At 39.7% G+C, this 20,667-nt stretch overlaps 1 protein-coding gene across 2 annotated transcripts in view; it reads right to left on the reverse strand.

Moving 5' to 3' along the window:
- Nucleotides 1-20,667, reverse strand: part of INO80 (INO80 complex ATPase subunit) — a 129,966-nt gene that overhangs the window by 39,051 nt on the left and 70,248 nt on the right. For both annotated transcript variants that reach the window (XM_045771011.2, XM_045770995.2), the window contains exons 24-25: nucleotides 20,489-20,660; nucleotides 5,082-5,222 (exon numbers count right to left, since the gene is read on the reverse strand). In XM_045771011.2, coding sequence (XP_045626967.2) covers nucleotides 5,082-5,222; nucleotides 20,489-20,660 — 313 coding nt within the window. The remainder of the gene's footprint in view (nucleotides 1-5,081; nucleotides 5,223-20,488; nucleotides 20,661-20,667) is intronic.

Here is a 20,667-nt window from a genome sequence, read left to right on the forward strand (position 1 = left end):
GGAGAAAGCAACTGCTAGAGAGTGGTGGATTCACTAGGACAGAGGCTGTGCACATATTTTTATCTCCCTACAAGGTGCAACAACACTGAAATGCCGCCTCTCCATGGAATAGAAGGCTCCCGCCAATTAAGAAACAGGCTTTTTAATCCTTTAGTGATCTGGGTCTTGTCCCACTCTAATAAGCATCTGTGTATTCAGATAGCTGTGAAATCACCTGATTAGAAGCCTGAGTTACGTTCTGTTGAAATTTGGAGGTTGTGATTATCTGCAAGCTCAGGCTGATAAAAATGCTGAAGTCTCATTATATGCACTAAATGGCTGAGAAAAACCTTGGAGGAAGACCAAGAAATGGGGAGAAACTGGGTATAAGGAGCAAGTGCAGAGGAATGAGAGAGAAAACACAGAACACCAGCCGTAACTAGTTAGCTAGTTCTACTGTTGCTATTATTTCCCAGAAGTGAGACATTTGGGAAAATATATCTTGTTATTAACTTTTCTATCTTCATGCACATCAATCTCCAGGGCAATGGAATGGCTGTCAAGTTTTGGTATGCATAAGAACCTTCCTGGGAGCTTATCTAAAGTGCAGATTTTGATCCAGAAGGTCTAAGGGAGAAGCCAGTAGCTCTAGGCTTTTAACGAAACCACGGCCCCTCAGGCCAAGCCTTAATGCTGCCTTAAAGTACGTTAACAGTCAGCTAGCTGACTGCGGGGCTGCAGGTGCCTCTGCTGGAGACTAGAGAATACTAAAACAAGAGAAGGAGCATCATTTCCTAATTACCACAGCGTCCTCTACTCTGGCTTACAGATAAAGCTGAACAGAGTTTGCTAGAGAACAGTGCCATCTACAGTCCAGACACAAAACTACAGGGAGGGTCACAGCAAGCTGGGCCCCTGCAGCTCCAAAACCCAGACAGGCTCACACATGAATCAGTTTCACACACAGTACCAGGCAAAGGTGTTGGTAATCTCCTATCATCTTTACCCACTCCAAAAGGAGTTTGTTCTCTTGTTTCCAACTTACTCCTTTTTCCCACCGAAAGCTGACCATAGACAAACGAAGACAGAAATAAAAAACAGGTGGATAAAAACTGGATCTTTCGTGCTATGGCCTGTCCTAGCAGTAACTCAGCAGCTATCTACCATCTAGGGTACGAGTCCCAGAACCTCACAATCAATGGTGGCTGTACTTTCGTAACAGTGATAAAAGCAGCAGTGGTTCGACTGCAGAAGTATGACCAGTTCTATATAGTATATATGCTTTTGGATGAGTAAAGCATATTTACTCTTTTCTAATGAGAGACTTATACTGATGAATTTTACACTCAAAGATAACTGCTTTGTTTTTGTTGTTGTTATTTTGTAGAAAAGCAGAACTTATACTAGACTTATACAGACTTTGGGAGGCACCTGGGTGGTTTAGTGGGTTAAACGTCCTACTCCTCATTTTGGCTCAGGTCATGATCTCAGGGTCACGAGATCGAGTCCCACATCAGGCTCTGTGCCGGATGTGGAACCTGCTTAAGATTTTTTTTCCCTTTCTCCCTCTCCCATTTGCTCTCATGCATGCGCTCTCTCTAAAATAATAATAAGAATAATAAAAATAAAAAATATATATAGACTTTGGGCCCAGATTCTCCAGATGAAAAATCAAAAGCCAGAAACTCAGCACAAAGGAACAGGGGAACACTGACACAGGGAAAATGTTTTTCCTGTCTAGAACTCACTCCTAGGCACTCTTATAGTTTAAAAACAAAACAACTTTCTCCAGTTATGAACTTTCATCCATTTTCCAATTTCATTCTGCTGATATCCTTCCAAGTCCAGGACTGAAAACTAGGAGGTATGTGAGGCCCAGTTCTTAGTGAAATATTTCTTAATGTTTTGATAAGCTTCTTTGGCAGGAGCCCTGGATCAAGATATATGCAGAATCACAGAATATCATGTCATAAGTACGTAAGCAGTGAACTCATGAGGTCCAAAAGGAGGCAAACAAGTCCACTTCTAATTAAACTGTGCTTCCCAAGTCCGCTCTATCCTAGACAGCCTCCACCCATTCTTCTAACCCCAAGTGGCCTTCCTGATGGCTCAGAAGCAGGGGGAGATGGAGCATGACATACCATTCTCCCCCCCCCCCCACAAATGGAAATGCATACTCCCTTCAGTCTCACATGAACTAACCTCTGCTTCTTGCTTCATTAACATCCTAAACTATAGTATCTTCAAGGGCTGTCTCCTCAAGCCTTTAGCGCGTCCTTCCTGAGGACGTGTACACTCCTGCTCTAGCTCTAGGAAGCGTGACCCCTCCAAGCGCTTCAGTTTTGTGGTGAGATGGATTTCCAGGGTCTTGGTTTATTAACCCTGCAGAATTAATTTCCTCGGCTAATGAGAAAACAGCTCCTGTAATTCCTTCCTTAGGGACACAGTTCTTCCAAAACTGATCCTAAAGTTTCCACACCACAAGACAGGGATATTAATTTGTTTTAGCCTCAAGGTTACGGTTAAGACTTTAAAGGAAGTCTTGCGTTAGAAATCAATATAAGGGGGCGCCTGGGTGGCACAGCGGTTGAGTGTCTGCCTTCGGCTCAGGGCGTGATCCCGGCGTTCTGGGATCGAGCCCCACATCAGGCTCCTCCGCTATGAGCCTGCTTCTTCCTCTCCCACTCCCTCTGCTTGTGTTCCCTGTCTCGCTGGCTGTCTCTATCTCTGTCAAATAAATAAATAAAATCTTAAAAAAAAAAAAAAAAAGAAATCAATATAAGATAATCAAGGTATCTCAGGATTATTCACACTCCAGGCCTGATCTGAAAGGTAAAAGCTTGCATATGAGTGTAAAAAATATTCAGACATATTTAAAACTCCTTTTCCTGTCCATATAACCACAGTGTAATTACTCCCATTTCAGGTTTGGCATCTGCTATGTGAAGAAACTCTACAAACAATTATGGAGAGAGGGGCTGAGTAGGAAAGGAGGGTGCTGGGGCAGAACATTTCAGCCAAATGATAAGAAGTTTTCTTCTGTTCCCTTCCTGCCACCCCACCTTTATGCTATTCTAGCCTTCTTCAAGCTAGTCATTATTTACTGTTCTTTAGGGAAACAGCAGCACCAGGCACGACAGTTTAGATTTTGGGCTCCTCAGAAAACGAGTCTCCAGTTGTACAGCTGGGGTACTGCATGTGTGAGCATGTGGGAAGAGTGGGGTTCTTCTTCAGAGTGGATGGCTACAGAGCTCTGAGTGGAACAAATGAGGAATTTTTATGCCTGCAAATGCAATGACAGCCCAAGGCAGCTTACATTTTAATTGGCTCTATAAATCTGTAGGGATATGAGAAGTAAAAATATCTAAACATCCCTCTCTGAAATCCAGACTTCCTCTTATTAGGCCTCTCAGTATACACATCAGCTTGGGAAGGTGAAAAGGAAATGAACCACGCAACTATGAAGCCTGAAGACCACTTCCTATAAAAGCAGCTGACTTCAAATGTTTTCTAGAAAAGGTGCATTTCCCTGCATTGACTTAAGACCAAAAATGCTCTGGAAGAACAGGATACATAGAAAATCTAAATAATTTCTATTTAGACAGCCAATATAAATCACAGTTGGCAGGTGGCCTGGGAATCAAGTTCATGTAGTACAGGGTCAGCAGAAAGAAGGGAAGGCAGGGAGGAGTCAATGGGACTCAGTACCACCATCATCTCACTTCCATTTATCAACTTTCTTGGGACCCCTGCCAGAATCTGACCTTTGATAACTTAATAAAGATGCAAGCTGATGTAAATAATGACAGAAAAATATCACTAAGAAAGATTCAAAAGGCTCCACCTTCTTTAGACCTTCTAGAATGAGTGGAGAAAACAAGATAAAACACAGAAGGGTGAGAAACGTCGGCCTCTTAAGAATTTTCCTGGCTAACTGAAAGATGTTCCTTAGAGCAAAAAGGAAATGAGCTGGGAAGACAGAAACTTGTTCTCTGCTCTAACCACAGAGTCTAGCACATCTCTGCTTTGCCCCTCTCCCTTCATATATTTGTTCAGAGTTGTAAGACAGCTTCTGTCTAGCTCTGATCAATGACAAAGAATGGAAGAGGTAAGCAGAGTAAAAAACAGCACCGTACAAAGGGGAGCCTTTGCAGCGATGCTGTTGGCAATCACCAGAGTGCCCTGTTTTGATAAATGGAGTGTTAGGAAGGAACTAACAGGTGCTCAATGTTGAAACCACAACAGAAACTGCTCCCAACCTGCAAATAAAATTATGGCTGCTGAATGGGGAAAAGAGCACAACAGTCACTCTTCAAAGGGAACATACCTGTGAACCACAGTCTAGGTAGGGCTGCTGAGGAAAGCGAGAGAACACCAGACTAAGAAATTTCTTGATGCTGGAGTGTTATGTTTCCTTTTGTTATGTGGAGACTGCACTGAGGTGATAAGGCCAGATCAAATCTCCCTCCCAATATGGCCGCCTCCTCTAAAAAAAATCCTCAAAAACCTCAATGCAGGTAACAAATGGCTCCCTCTCCTTTTCAAATATTGCACTGCCCTGACCCTGCTGTTCAGTGATAATCTACCTAACAGTTGGCTTGCTACCATGGTAGTTTAGAGCCCCTGACTAAAGGAGAGGATCTACACAGGAGAGACATGGTCAGGGAAAGAAGCCGTTCCTATCTACCATACAACAGTTCTCAAACCAACACAATTTAAAGGGAGGAGTACTGTCTTGGGAAAGCCAGGAACACGTATGTCTTCTAAATACTGAGGATTTGGGGTGGGTGGCTCAGCTGTTAAGCGTTTGCCTTCGGCTCAGGTCATGATCCCAGGGTCCTGGGATTGAGCCCCACATCGGGCTCCCTGCTTCGCAGGAAGCCTGCTTCTCCCTCTCACGCTCCCCCTGCTTGTGTTCCCTCTCTTGCTGTCTCTCTCCGCCAAATAAATAAATAAAATCTTTTAAATAAATAAATAAATAAATAAATAAATACTGAGGATTTATGTTTCTCAAGGTCCAAACAGCTTAAAACAGTTCTGTTTAAGAAGTGGATCTCTTAAAAGTATCATGTATTTTGTCTCTTCCCTCCTGTGGCACTTACTCGTGGACTGGCCACACACAAAAAAGATGGCAGTTCAGTGAGCAGGCAGCAACGAAGTGAGGAGGTAGCTGATCTCCGCTGATGGATGACCTGGTCTGAGTAGCCACTCACTGCTTTACAGTGGCTGCTGAAAACCAGAGACTACAAAACAAAAATGCGAATTAGTGCCATTGGGAAGTATGTTTAATGCAAGCAAAATGGAAAAAATGTCACGTATTAAACATCTGACTTAAACACATTCTTCTTAGTGAATATTATTAATTCTAATAAATAATAAACCAGTATTTAGAACCAAATGTATAACATAGTCAAGGTTCATGCTAATTTTGAAACATGGTTTTTATCAATATACTGTAAGCAAGTGGCATTCCTAATTTTATCTTTTTCTGGAAGAGATACTGCTAATTATAAATACTGAGAACATAACTTTCATTAGGCAGAACAACGTATATGTGGGGGGAAGTTTAGTTCATTTGTTATACCACGGATGCGAACTCACATCGTAAATTAAAAACATGGTGGCCAACAATATTTCCTTCTAAATTTTTCTTCAAGGCAGATTTTTAACGATTTTATTTTTAAGTAATCTCTACACCCAACGTGGGGCTCGAGCTTACAACCACGAGATCAAGAGTTGCATACTCTACTTACTGACTGAGCCAGCCAGGCGTAAGGCACATCTGTTTAGCATCACACATGTATATTAACAGCGCAATGCACAGCTGACCCTTGAAGAACATGGGTTTGAAATGTGTGGATCCACTTATACATGGATTTTTCTCAAAAGTAACTGCACAATACTGTAAATGTATTTTCCTTACAATTTTAATAATTTTCTTTTCTCCACCTTACTTTATTATAAGAATACAGTATATAACACATACAACATACAAAATATGTGTTAACTGGCTGCTTATGTTATTGGTAAGGCTTCCTGTCAACAGCGGGCTACTAGTAGTTAAGTTTTTGGGGAGTCAAAAGCTATATGCGGAGTTTTGACTGCAGAGAGGGGCAGCATCCCTAACCCCTGCGTTGTTCAAGAGTCAACTGTAGTTCTAGCAAGGTTAGCTGTTTCACGTATTCAGTGGTATCAATACAAGTGCTCAGGAAAAAGGAAACAATATTGCTTTAGTTCCTTTATCTGACCATTTTTTTAAAAATATAAATTCTTCATTTATGTTACCATATCAACACATTTTAACAGACTAAAAGCTCATACTAAAGCTTCAGTTTATAAGCATTCATGCGAAAGATTTTTTTCAAAGTATGGAATGTTGGGGTGCCTGGGTGGCTCAGTTGGTTAAGAGTCTGCCTTCGGCTCAGGTCACGATCCTGGGGTCCTGGGATCAAGCCCCTCGACAGGCTTCCTGCTCAGGGGGGACCCTGCTGCTCCTCCCTCTCCTCCCCACTAGTGCCCTCTCTTGCTTTCTTGGTTTGTCTTTCTCTCTCTCAAAATAAATAAAATCTTTAAAAAAAAAAGTATGGAATGTCCACATAAAAGAATCTGTCAGTGGGATTACAGTGCTCTTTAGTGCAAATGCAATTCTTTCTTCAGTGCATTAGACATTTTATCTTTTGATCTTCATTCTTGATTACTTCACTTTTTTTCTTAGTTTTCTCAGAAAGGCAGGTTGGTAACCTAAATGCCCATACAGATGAAGATAATACATATACAAGGTAGGCAAATTTATACACTGGTGTAAGGTCAAGAAAACAAACTGCAAGATGAACAGTAACCAGGACTCTGTACAGAAGAATAACAGTCATAATTCTAGTACCAAAAGATTTCAGGACTGAATCTCTTCAAGGCTTCTTTGTTCGTAGAGATCTTTTCCCAAAGTAAATGGGCTCTTCAGGATCACACTTTGAGAGACGCCATCTTAAAGCTGTCCTGCAGGGTATGTGTATCACAATCTGTTTTCCAAAAACCAATCAGCATTTTCTGAATAGTGGTCATGAACAAATTGAAAGGCCTGAACTGTTTCCAGGAGAGTTGGGCAGTCTCCAGTGGTTTCTAACCACACTGTACGGAAGTCTTTACAATGCTTTATTACAACATTGGGTCCACGTAGTTTTGACATGTTTGATATTCTCCTCTAGATGTTGATGTCCCTGTCATTACTGAGAAAAGAATTTTAACCTTCTGATGGTTTTTCAACAATATCTGCATTCTCATCTGTATGTTGGCTAGCATCTGCATTTAAGTTCATCTGCCTTGCTACCTATTTATGCCCATTACCTTCTGAATGCCTAGGGTGAGGACATTACAAAGATTATTAGACCAGGTATCACGCTGTTCTTCCAATACTAGATACTGGATACCTAAGAATGAACACTTAAAAAAATTCCTACTCCTAAAGCACAGATGAAGGTAGTCAATCTTGTTTTTGGCAAGCACATATTCTATTATTGGTGGTAAGCCTCCTTGCGCCTCCTAGAGGGTGGAGAGAAGAGGTAAGAGTCAAGTAACTATGGCTCATGTCATCGAGCTACAGGAGTAGTTCAGACTGCTAGTTAGGGTGTCTACTGCCACCCAGGTGGCTGAGGCAGCAGCAGTAGAGGACCTAAAGACCTCTGAATTGTCTACTAACTTCTATGAACAGTAACTAAACAATGTCTCTGCCAGGGATCTCTTAAAGTCACCCTCATTTTAAGTATTCTCAAATGGCAAAATTTAATAAAGCCTGCTTCTTAATTCATTCCTAGAATATAAAGGTAAAAGATGAAAGAATGAACATTTCCGTCAGTTATTTTCTCTTCAGCATTATAGTTATTAGTAAGAAACGGTTACAACATTCACTGTAGGGAGTCCTTTTAACATAATATGTTATTTGTGACACCTTTCTGGAAAACATCTAATGATAATTCTACTCCTAGGGGTGGTCATTCCCAAATTAAAACATGTTCACTTGTCTTACATGAGCTAGGTTATGATGTATTCTCAGTGGAACTCACTAAAGGCAAGGTGATTTGTAGCTTTCTGATTTTAGATTTAAAAAAAATCACTAGTTCAAAATGCTCACACACAGCCTTAGCTTCAGAGAAACCCTGGCCACTCCCAGCATATTTACTCAATCTGTACTTTTCTACATTATTTTCTCTTAACATTGGTTCCATCAATTCTTCCTTAGTATAGGTGGTCCTTAATACCACACTACCCACATTCTCTTCACATAATGACATGAACTACCAGACACTGCTACCTACAAAAAAATTTAATGCTTAACGCAGAGGAACACAAAGGACACCTTAAGCACCACTGCATAAGATGCTTGGGTGAATAGGTACAGGAGGGACAGAAAAGAAGGTTCATTACTACATTAACCTGTTTTGGCCTAGAACAAATTAGGAAAAAAAGACACAGAAAGTCACACTATGGGAGACATGATTGCGTTATGATGTGGGCACAGGTTTTGCTGTTCTGTTGTCTCTTCCTCATGCTCTTGAGTGTCTTCATTACCCTGTAGGCACTGACAGCTGTGTGTGTCTTGCTACCAGAACCACAATATGCACATAACAGAGAAGTTAGGCTTTTGTAAAGAGTCTCTTGGCAACACGCAAAACTCTCAAATGAAAGTAAGTAGGGCAGGAAGACCGATCCCACAGCTGTAAACTTCTTGCCACAGTATAGCACAGAAAACACACAGATGTTTTTCCCCTCAGATACAGACTTACCCATTTAACAAGGGGCCATACTTTATTCTCCATGTCTTGTTTAAAATTAAAAGGAGCGTTTATGTTACCATTAGGTCTTCATCACCCAGAAATTAATTTTCTGCTTTTGTTCTTAAAAAATACATCAAACATGGGTACAGGGAAAAGGTCTCACTTTATTATTATTATTATTTTGCTTTTTAAGTTTTTATTTTAATTCCAGTTAGTTAACATACAGTATATTAGATTCAGGTGCACAATATAGTGATTCAACAATTTCAAAAATCACCCAGTGCTCATCACAAGTGTACTCCTTAATCCTCATCAACCTTCCCCCAACCCCCTTCCCCTCTGGTAACCGTCACTTTGTTCTCTATAATTAAGAGTCTGTGAGGAAAGGTCTCACCTTAAATGAAAGGGCATAGTGCTTATAGATCAACTGCTAGACTAAATGGATTCTATTTTCAGATATTTTAAGTGACCAAACAAAAAGAGAGAAAATAAAGCACAGAAAAACCCTGAATACAATGGCTTCTCAGAGCTTTCCACAAGAGGCGCTGGCAGCCTTCGCGATCTCAGGAAATAATGACATATATAAATACTGTAGTTGCAAATTAACATTTAGCAGATGAGTTTTTGAAAACTTCCTATTTGGGATTCTTCATCAATAGCCAGTCAAAGCTCTCTAAGCATTTAATAGAGAACAGTGCTTAAAACTTAAACCATACCACTCTTTTCAAAAACAATTCTTTACGTTTAGACCCTTTTGTACATTTTAAACGGCAAAATCTGAACTGCCCCCAATTTTTATGAGATAGCTCACAAAAGCTGTGGAGTATGTAAAGCTTTTGACACACATGATGCCTAAGTGGCCCATTACCATGACAATAGTTTCACTGAAACAGAGTTAGGAGATGGAATCAGTGCTGGTACAGGTTTCCCTTGCTACCCCAAAGTAGAGAATTCCTTTGAAAACTTTCGTAAGCTGACATAGCATAAAATAAAGAAGCAATTACCATTAATCTATATGGAAATTCTTTTGAGCATTACCAGACCCCCAAAAATAACCTCTTTTAGGCTTTTCTGATATCTTAGGATGCACAAAATAAATTGAAATAAAGCACAGATGCTCACACACACAGTTCAAAGCTATGGCAGCTCAAGGTTGAGCACAGCTCCTGGGGAAGGAGCTCGGCGGTGCCACTCTCACTGCTCCAGTGCACAGAGCTCTGTAACGGCTCAGTGCCAAACAAATGCTGAACTCTAGTTCTACTTTTTGTCTTTTTTTTTTTTTTGGTAAAAGCAAAAGTCCTCCTCAGACTTCTTTTGATTCGTAAAACAGGTACAAAAGTAGGTTTTTTGTAAAAGTCAAGTGGCATAACCTTGAACTTTTGAAGTGGGGGACGCCTTGTAATCTGCTTCTGCCAATCATCATTTTTAACTGGATATAGCATAAAATCTGCTTTCCCTCCCCAAAAGATCACTACACATGGTATATATCCTATAGATTCTGGATTTTGCCTTTATTCTTCTAAGCAAAACAAGATTAAAAAGAAAAAGATTCTTATGTGTGAGACTTGTACTCTTTAACCCCTACAAAACTGTACAAGAAAGGAGTTCTGGCCAGAGCTCACAGTGGGGAAGGAGGTGTGTGAGAATGAATTTATGAAAAATTTGAACTAACTACTATTCCTTCTCAAAATTCTCACCCGTAAAGCAGGGTGGAGCATAATAAAATTAAGTGGAACACAGTGAACCATGCTGGCTTTTGTTCCACAAGTATCACAAAAGAAAGAAATATCAGACAAGCATTCACATCAAGTAAGAGGGTTAAAAAGGCCCTAAACTTTGTTTAAAACGCCCCTAAGTGTCATTTGATCTGTGTCCTTAGCCTAGTTCCTTCATGTTTACATATCATCCCAAAGCCAGTATTATGAGACTAGTACTTCCTTGACCTCTGTAACACAGAATTCAAACCTAACATTCACTGCAGAGTGAGAACAAGGGTTTTACGGGCACCCCTGGAAGAAAGCTTCTCACTGCCCACATTCATTCATATTCACAGTGGGAAAGAATGAGGTGAGGACTGGGTTAGATTGCCGAATGACTCAGTAGTATGGGATCTGAGGTAGCTGAACAAGATGACAACATGTAGCCAAGTCAACACTCATTACCTGTCTTCTTAGAGGAATAAGAACAAAGCCTTTACCTGATCTGATGGTAGGAAGCTGTATTTGGGAGACAGGCTGCTGGAACAATAACTACCACTCTTTATAAAACAAATGAAGGCGCAGAAGAGAATGAAGAATTGTCTGCAATAAGAGGACAAAGCTGCATATGGAAACATTAATTCAAAGCTAATGTGGTAGCTCCAAAGGAATTTTACTTGAAATTGTCATTTGAATAGTACAAGAGAAAGAATTCTACACTTGCTTCCAATTTTAGCATTTCCTCTTCTCTTTGCTCTCAGGTCTATACACTCAAGAATAACCCCAAAGGTGCCTGGCTGGCTCAGTCGGTAGAGCATGCCACCCTTGATCTAAGGGCTGTGAGTTTGAGCCCCATGATGGGCAGAGAAATGAAGGAAGGAAGGAAGGAAGGAAGGAAGGAAGGAAGGAAGGAAGGAAGGAAGGAAGGGAAAAAAAGAAAAGAAAAGAAAAGAAAAGAAAAGAAAAGAAAAGAAAAGAAAAGAAAAGAAAAGAAAAGAAATACCCCCAAACTTCACCTTTAAAAACGGAACTTGAACATGGAATCATTCCTATGTTCTTTCATCAAAACTTTGTTGTTGTTTTAAAGATTTTATTTTTTTAAGTAATCTCTATACTCAACGTGGGCTCAAACTCACGACATCAAGATCAAGAGTCGCATGCTCCACTGGCTGAGCCAGCCAGGTGACCCACTCCCACCAAAACTTTGAAACACAATTGGTATTTACCTTGCATAAAAACAAGGCTATTCCACTTTTTAGGACTACAAAAGAAAGCAAAGCAACGAGTTGGAGAAATAGCATCTCTTCATAAATAATCAAGGTTACATAATCAGAATTAAGTTGGCAAACCAAATGAAAATGCAAGATACAGAATACAACAGAGATTGCAATGAAAATATTTTGCTTACAAGGACTTTGCAGTGAATTTCTGCTGAAGATGAAAGCCAGATATCATCCAGTATTTAATATTCTCCCCAGCTGACACTGCTGTGGCTAATAAAACTGTGAACAAGATGAGTGACACGGAGCGCAGGGAGAGACACCAACAGCCTTTAATCAATTTAAGAACTTTCATGATGTCACACTCAGAACCCATCAATAGCCTAGGCCAAAATCTCAGAACTAGGAATACCAGAACAAACTTTACAATGAAATAACCAATATAAAGGCATCAGCCCAACAGTAAGAGGCTCTAGTCATTTTAAGATATGTTCACAAATTCTTTGGTAGCTTTCTCTTTAAAAGGTAGAGCCTAGTTCCTTCCCCTCTCCTAGGATTCCTAAAACTAGATCGTAAAAGGCACTGTGCCTCTTCCTCGCTTGCTCTCTCTCTCTCATCACTTACCCTGGGGGAAGCCAGCTGCCATGTCATGAGGATACTCAAGCAGCCCCATGGAAAAGTCCACACAGCAAGAAACTGAGGCCTCCAGCCAATAGCCAGCATCACCTTCCTAAGCATGTAAATAAGATACTTGGAAGTAAATCCTATGCTCTAGCCAATCTTTCAAATAACTGTAACCTTAGCCGACATCTTGACTGGAACTTTGTAAGATTTTCTGAGCTAACTCACCTAGCTAAGTTGCTCCCAAGTTCCTGATCAACAGAAACTGCAGGGTAAAAACAACTGATGTATGATAAAATCAATGAGTGATCAAACAAGTTACCAATCCCACATTTCTTAACCTCCAAAGGAATGTTAGAACTTTTCACAAAATTCTATTTTTTTTTTTAAGATTTTATTTATTTATTCGACAGAGATAGAGACAGCCAGCGAGAGAGGGAACACAAGCAGGGGGAGTGGGAGAGGAAGAAGCAGGCTCACAGTGGAGGAGCCTGATGTGGGGCTCGATCCCATAACGCCGGGACCACGCCCTGAGCCGAAGGCAGACGCTCAACCGCTGTGCCACCCAGGCGCCCCACAAAATTCTATTTTAAATACTGATATTATAATTTTAGGCTGAAGAACATTCCCTCAGATGAGAATACACATCAAATTCCAAAGGGAAAACCAACACAAATACAATACAAAGCACCACTATTAAATCATTCAGGAAACATTTACTTAACTTTTTTTGTGCAAGTCCGCAAAGACAAGAGGGACTATATAAAATATACAAACACATGAACTGTGTTCTCACTTGGGGAAGAAAAAGGAATGACAAAACAATAAAATAAAAAATAAAACGAAAGCACTGCTTAGTAACACTTTCTTTTTTCATGTTAAGCTTAGTTTCAGAGCTTCTAGAAATAGCAAAACTTTCTTTGTGGTAGAGAGTACCTTTCCATTAATTATAGAGCTCCCACCAGTATTTACTGGAGTTTTCTACCACATAAAAAGGGTAGTTAACCACTTTGCAATCCCCCCAATCGTCTCTCTCTCACGTTCAATTTCCTTCTTTGCAGGCTTCTTCCATTTTAATCTTCAAATCTGAGTCTCCTCTCCCCTACAAACTCAACTTTGACTTAAACCCAGTGTCCCTCCTGAAATACTTCCCTATTCTTTTTGACTGTCACACTTCATTGCACACTTCATGTGCTCTCTACACTTTCTAACCAGAATCCCTCGCCCTGTAAATCCCTCCACCTGGGTCTTCTGTCTTCTATGTACACTCACAACAACAAAAGCTACTAATCTTATCCCGGTGTATTTGCTTTAAACTTAAAAAAAGAATTTATCATTCTTTTGGATCTTCTCTTGAACTCTGGGTTTTGGAAGTGATTCCTTCACTGACAATAATCATCCATATCCAAATCAGAGTCCCTTGACCCTCTCTTTAAGATTTATTTATTTATTTTGGGGGGGGGCAGGGAGAGAAAGAAGAAGAGAGAGTCTTAAGTAGACTCTGCACAGGGCTCAATCTCACAACCATGATAGCATAACCACAGCAGAACTCAAGAGCGGGGGCTTAACCCGCTGTGCCACCCGAGCGCTCCACTGACCCTTCCTCACATTTAGTTACTACCATTGCAACCTTTGTTTAACATCCTCCTTGGGGCGCCTGGGTGGCACAGCGGTTGAGCGTCTGCCTTCGGCTCGGGGCGTGATCCCGGCGTTACGGGATCGAGTCCCACATCAGGCTCTTCCGCTATGAGCCTGCTTCTTCCTCTCCCACTCCCCCTGCTTGTGTTCCCTCTCTCGCTGGCTGTCTCTCTCTGTCGAATAAATAAATAAAATCTTTAAAAAACAAAACAAAACAAAAAAACATCCTCCTTAACATGGACCCCTGGTGTCCCGTCTTTCGTGACATCACACACTGAGATTAATCTTTATTAAATACCAATGACCGAGATCCCCACTGCTGTGCTTGTGATTTGAGTGATTAAGTGGCCTTCCTGAAACTGGCTACCAAATTACTCCTTCCAGTGGCTTGATAGTAGCCACCAAAAGTTTATTTCCCCAAGACTACAACTATAGCATCTATATAATAACATAAGCCAAAAAAAGGCTAAAACTCCTGGTTTAATATCTGAACCCCAACAGACTGGCATTTAAAGACTCCTACAACTTACCTTTCTGGCCCTTTTTTTTTGTTTAGCTCCAGTCTTTAACTTGGTATATCCTTCCTCTTACCCAGATCTCTATCACTCAAAGTCCAACGAAAACAACATTTCAGACACCTGGGTGGCTCAGACAGTTAAGCATCTGCCTTCACCTCATGATCTCAGGGTCCTGGGATCGAGCCCCATGTCAGACTCCCTGGAGCAGGGAGCCTGCTCTTCCCTCTCCCCTGTCCCTCACCCACTCCTGCTCACTCTTCCTCCCTCTCTCTCTCCAAATAAATAAATAAAATATTAAAAAAAAAAAAATAAAACAACACCATTTCTAGAAAGACTTTTTTGTCCATTTCAATCTAAGGCGATTTCCCATTCTGAACTTTACCATTAATCATCCACCATCAATCTGGCAGTTAATTATGTCTTCTTTCAACTCTTATCTTGAGTCATTTTTGTTTTTAAAGTCTTTCTAAGGGACGCCTGGGTGGCTCGGTCGGTTAAGTGCCCAACTCTTGGTATTGGTTCAGGTCACAATCTCAGGGTTGTGAGATTGAGCTCTATCCCCGGCCCCACACAGTTGGGAGTCTGCTCAAGATTCTCTCTCTCCCTCTGCACCTCCCCCTCCCACCGTGTATTTTCTCTCAAATAAATAGATGTTTTAAAAAATAAAAAATAAAGTCTTTTTAAATGTGTGTGTTTTTACTACATGCATGAATGATTTTTCAAACCAGAAAACAGGGACCGTGACTGCTAACACACCTTGCCCACAATAGACACTGCTGACTAACAGGTTGGTAAACAACAGTAATTACATATGCTCTCTGTGGGAGCAGACTGACATTGAAAGGAGGCAATTCTAAAGGTAGTCTGACCAGAAAAAAAGGAGCATCCGACAACCCCTGATCATTAAGCCAATATCACATTCTACCACCAGAGATTCATTCGATCAGTCAGGTCTTCTGACATATAGACTGATACACCCATTCACTCCAATTGGCCTTAGTACTGAACAATTAAAAACAGCATTAAGAGAGAAAAAGAAAAGGGTGTGTCAAGAAAAAGGAGTACTTCCCCCAGTAAATATTGGGTCCTCCTCTCTATCACCATTCCTTACTCAATTAGGCTTCTTTTACTATCTAGACTAGTGGTCTACAAAGCTTCATATGCAAGATTCACAAGGTAAATAATATTTACACATTAGTCCAAGTGTATCATTTTAAAGAAAATAATACACAGGTATAGTCAAAATGGATTAAATATATTTTAATAACAGGGGGACATAATCAAAAAACATTTGGGGACCAGTGGCCTATATATCTACAATGCTTAAGAGTTTAAAATAAGATTTTGGGGCACCTGCCTTCGTCTGCCTTCGGCTCAGGGCGTGATCCCGGCGTACCGGGATCGAGTCCCACATCGGGCTCCTCCGCTGTGAGCCTGCTTCTTCCTCTCCCACTCCCCCTGCTGTGTTCCCTCTCTCGCTGGCTGTTTCTCTGTCACATAAATAAACAAAATCTTTAAAAAAAAAAAAATAAGATTTATAAGCTGATTCTAAAATTTACATAAGAATGCAAAAAGCTAAGAACAGCCAAGGCAATACTGATGAGAGATGAAGCTAGAAGATCTGTGCTGCCAGTCATCAAGACTTATTATGAAGCTATAGTTCGGACAGGGTGGTACAGTTCAAGGACAGCAAAATAGACCACTGGAACAAAAAGCGCCCAGAAACAGACTCATACATATACAGCCACGTATCTGGCAAAAGTGATGCGGAGGGAAGTAAAGACGATCTTTTCAATAAATGGATCTGTGTCAAATGGATATGGATATCTATATGTAAAAAAAAAAAAAAAAAAAAAAGACAATCCTCACCACAGACTAAAACACCACCACAATTCCCTGTAGATTGGAATGTGAAAGGTAAATAAATAAATAAATAAATAAATAAAACTTTGGGAGAAAAACGTAGAGGATTACCTTCATGACCTTTGTATATAGGCAAAGATTTCTTCAACAAGACACAAAATGCTAACTATTTAACAAAAGACACCACTGAGTGCAAAAGTAAGCTGCAGAACAGAATATCGTCTGTGATACATAAGGACTACAAATCACTATGAAAACAGACAGCCTCACAGAAAAATAAGCAAGATCTTGAATAAGAGTTCATAAAGGAGGTTATCCAAATGGCTAAGAAGCATTAGGAAAGGTTATTCAACATCATTATTCATAAGGGAAATGTAATTTAAAGCCACAACGAGATAAAACCACACAGAAAGGCTGCTAAAATGAACAAATAATACAACATTCTGGCAAGGATGTGGAACAACTCAAACCTCTAATATGCTGTTATTGAGAGTGAAAACACTGATACAATTGTTTAAGAAAACTGGCATTATCTATTGAAGATGACCATATGCATACTCTATGACCCAGCAATTTGATTACTCGATCTATACCCTACAAACTGCATGTGAATTTTCACTAAAAGATGTTTACGGTAATACTCACAACAGTAGTATTTGTAAAAACAAAAACTAGGAATCACCCAAATATTTGTCACTCACAACAGTAGTATCTGTAACAACAAAAACTAGGAATCACTCAAATCACGCACAGTAACGCTTGGGAAGGCAAGGCAGCGGAGAGGAAAAGTGAATGGAAGTGGGCACAAGGGACTTCTGGAGTTCCAGGAGTGTTTGTGAAGTAACTCAGCTGTATGTACACTTATGATTTGTGCACTTTCCCATATGCATGTTAGTAGCTCTAGAAGGACAGCTAAGGCAACAAAAGAGAAGATATAAAAAGTTTAATATGCTGGGGCGCCTGGGTGGCACAGCGGTTAAGCATCTGCCTCCGGCTCAGGGCGTGATCCCGGCGTTCTGGGATCGAGCCCCACATCAGGCTCCTCTGCTATGAGCCTGCTTCTTCCTCTCCCACTCCCCCTGCTTGTGTTCCCTCTCTAGCTGGCTGTCTCTATCTCTGTCAAAAAAATACATAAAATCTTAAAAAAAAAAAAAAGTTTAATATGCTGTATTGATTACTTCTGTCTCTCTAATCTACTTGGCTTGTTATTTACTAAAGCAAAGCAAATGCTCATCTTTTCAGAATCAAGTTAGCTGCTTCTGAGAATCATAAATTCAAATAGTTGCTAATTAATTTTGTTAGAAAAAAAATTTTTTTAACTTCCCTAATAACTTCATTAGGGTACTGGTTATCATTCCCAAATTTTCTTCCTACCCCCACAAGCTTTAAGATGGACCCCACATTTATGTCTGTCTTTTTCTAATCTTTCAAGACTTTTCTCATCCTTCTTAAGTTTGTAATTCACCATTTGAATTATAGCAAATAATCTCAAGTTATACTGTCAGGACATTTACTGAAAACAGTAAGCATAGTTAGTTATAAGTCTATTTCCTGTGAAAACAAAAAACTCTGATTCCATATGTGCATTCAAGTCTCGGAGAAACTTCTGAAAGTGAAACTCTTCCTTAAGTTTCAAAAGTCAGTTTTGTTCTTACTATTAAAAAGAATGATCCAGAATCTTCTACATGGTGACTCTATTTTTCTAGTCCTCTGACTATTCTAATAGTATGAGGTCATATAATGTTGCATTTTTCAAACTGTGATTAGTAAGGGTCATGAAATCATTTTTTAGTAGATTCTAACCTAACATTAAGAAAAAAAAGAACAAAAGAAAAAAATCAGAGTTCATTGCACATGAAGTATTGTTTTGTGAATATTTTGTTATAAAAATTTATGTACATGTATTTAGTATTTCGTTTATCTACATACTTACTAGGTGGTGATATAAAATATTCTTAAAAAATATTCTTGAGCTATGGTCACACTTCAAAAGCCACAGATATAATGGGCTTTATTATATTTTTATTAATTGTTACACATGGAGTCTCAAGAAAATAATTCTTTATTCAGAAGTTAGGTCAATCTTTAAGACTAGATACCATGTAAAGATCATTCTGCTTGGTTGAAAGCAACAAGTTCTTAAAACAGATCAACAAACTCTGGCAAAATACACTGCCTGGTTGATATTTCAATATATACATGTTGGGAGATAAGGATGATGAAACCAAAAGCAGAGCAGTGTTTCTACACATACAGAACTAGCTTTAAGTCACCTGCGACCTACTGGTTGTGTACATGGTAAGCCCCTATGAGAGCAAATGTCCATCCACAGCATGAAATAAAATTAAAGAGGAAATGAAAGTGAATCTAACTTCAATGAGATAACCTTACAGATTTCACTACCAATTTCCCATAAGGCATATGGCCCATACCTGAATTTCTCAGGAAATTCATTAACTGATACAAGGACCTCACTGAACAGACACAATGAATACACTACTGTATTTTCAGAAAGCAGAAGAATACAAATAAGGGAAGGAGGATCTTTGAGTGTTTAGTAAGATGCAGGTGTCTACATAAGAAGACATAATAAACCCATCGGAGAATGGTGCTTCCTGTACCAAAAATAAAACTAGCAACAATTTATAACTATATAGTAATATAAATTACCAGATGTAGGTGAACCAGTCTACAGGAAGTTAAGCAACTCTTGACCAGCTACAGCAATATTTCATTAGTAGGAAGTTGCCCTGCCACCACTGACTACATTATTCCAACAGGACTGGAACCTAATTCTATTCTCCTTTCTGAATTACCGATCTTCTCTCCAGAGTCCAAAAAAGCACATGGAGCAATGCTTAAGAAACCAATTGGGAAAAGAGAAAGAAGTCACATGGGTTCTTCAGTGTACAGGGGGCAAATACCAGATCCAACCAAAGAATATCCAGCATTCAATAGCAATGAACTGTAAGACTAATGACCCATTACATTTTTTAGAGGACCCAAGGAAAACATCCTGCCTTCTTAAGTTTTAATTTTGTTGAAGGACTGTAACATATAGATATACAAATCTCTTTTCAAAACTCTCCAGTGTTACCCATTTCATTCAGAATAAAATCCAAATCCTTGCAAGTACTGATCTGGACCTACATCTATAACGTTATTTCCTGTCATTTTCTCTCTCACCTACTCTACAATGGCCAGAACAACTATATGAAAAAGTGTTCAACATCATTATTTTTCATGGAAATGCAATTTAAAATCGAGATAACAAGGTAACACTACAAATGCAACAAAATGGACTGACAATATCAGGTACTGGCAAGGACGATGAACAGCAGCAAACTTCTCATATTGCTAGTAGGAGTATAAATTTCTAAAACCATTTTGGAAAAAGGCTTGGTAGTGGCTACTAAATCTAAACATACATATACCTGGTGATACAGCAATCTCATGCCTAGATATAAACCCCAAAAAATTGGTGCTTACATTTATCAGAAGACATGTACAAGAATATGCATTGCACTTTTATTTACAATAGCCCCCAAGTGGAAGCAACCTAAATATCCACCAACAGTAGTACAGGTTAATAAATTGTGGTCTATTCGGACAATGGCTTACTTCATAGTATTACAAAAGAATGCTACAGTGCAATGTGGATGCATCTCACAGACATAAGCTGGCCACAAAAGTGCACATACTGGATGATTCCATTTACATTAAGGTCAAAAACAGGCAAAAATAATCTATGGTGATAGAACAGTTATTTTGTTGGTTTGTTCTGAAATGGAGGTATTAAATGGGAAGATGCATGAGGGAGACTTCTGGGTGCCGGAAACGTTCTATACCTTAATCTAGGTATAATCTAGTCGTTACGTAAGTGTATCCACGTTGATAAATTCAAAGAGTTGTACATTTAAATTCTGTGAACTTTACAGTAAAGTTATATACAAAATATATATTAAATATACACACATGCACACACACTATATATCTATATATCTCCATACATCTACAACACGTCTATGAAGTGATAGTAAGTTATGACTCAGTACACCGCTCCCACCCCTCTAGGAACTTTTGGCTCCATGAGGTCATCACTGACTTTATCACTCCTTTGACTGATGCAAAGAGAAGGGAAGTGAGTACTACTATGGAGAGCTGAAGCTGAAATAAGTGCTTACCTTTAACAAAGGGCAGCTGCAAAGGTTGGGAAAGGAGAGTGGAAAGTTAACCCCAAGAAGGAAATCCTTGTTTCTCAGATATCTCTGCTGGCTCTCCCCTTCTGGCTCTCCCCAGGAGCGCAGCTGATGGAGCCTGTAGGAGGCTTTCAGAGACAGGAAAAGAGCTAACCATCTGAAAC

The sequence above is a fragment of the Ursus americanus genome, chromosome 36 (assembly GCF_024610735.1).
Source record: "Ursus americanus isolate L20-20 chromosome 36, mUrsAme1.1.p, whole genome shotgun sequence".
Lineage (NCBI taxonomy): Eukaryota > Metazoa > Chordata > Mammalia > Carnivora > Ursidae > Ursus > Ursus americanus.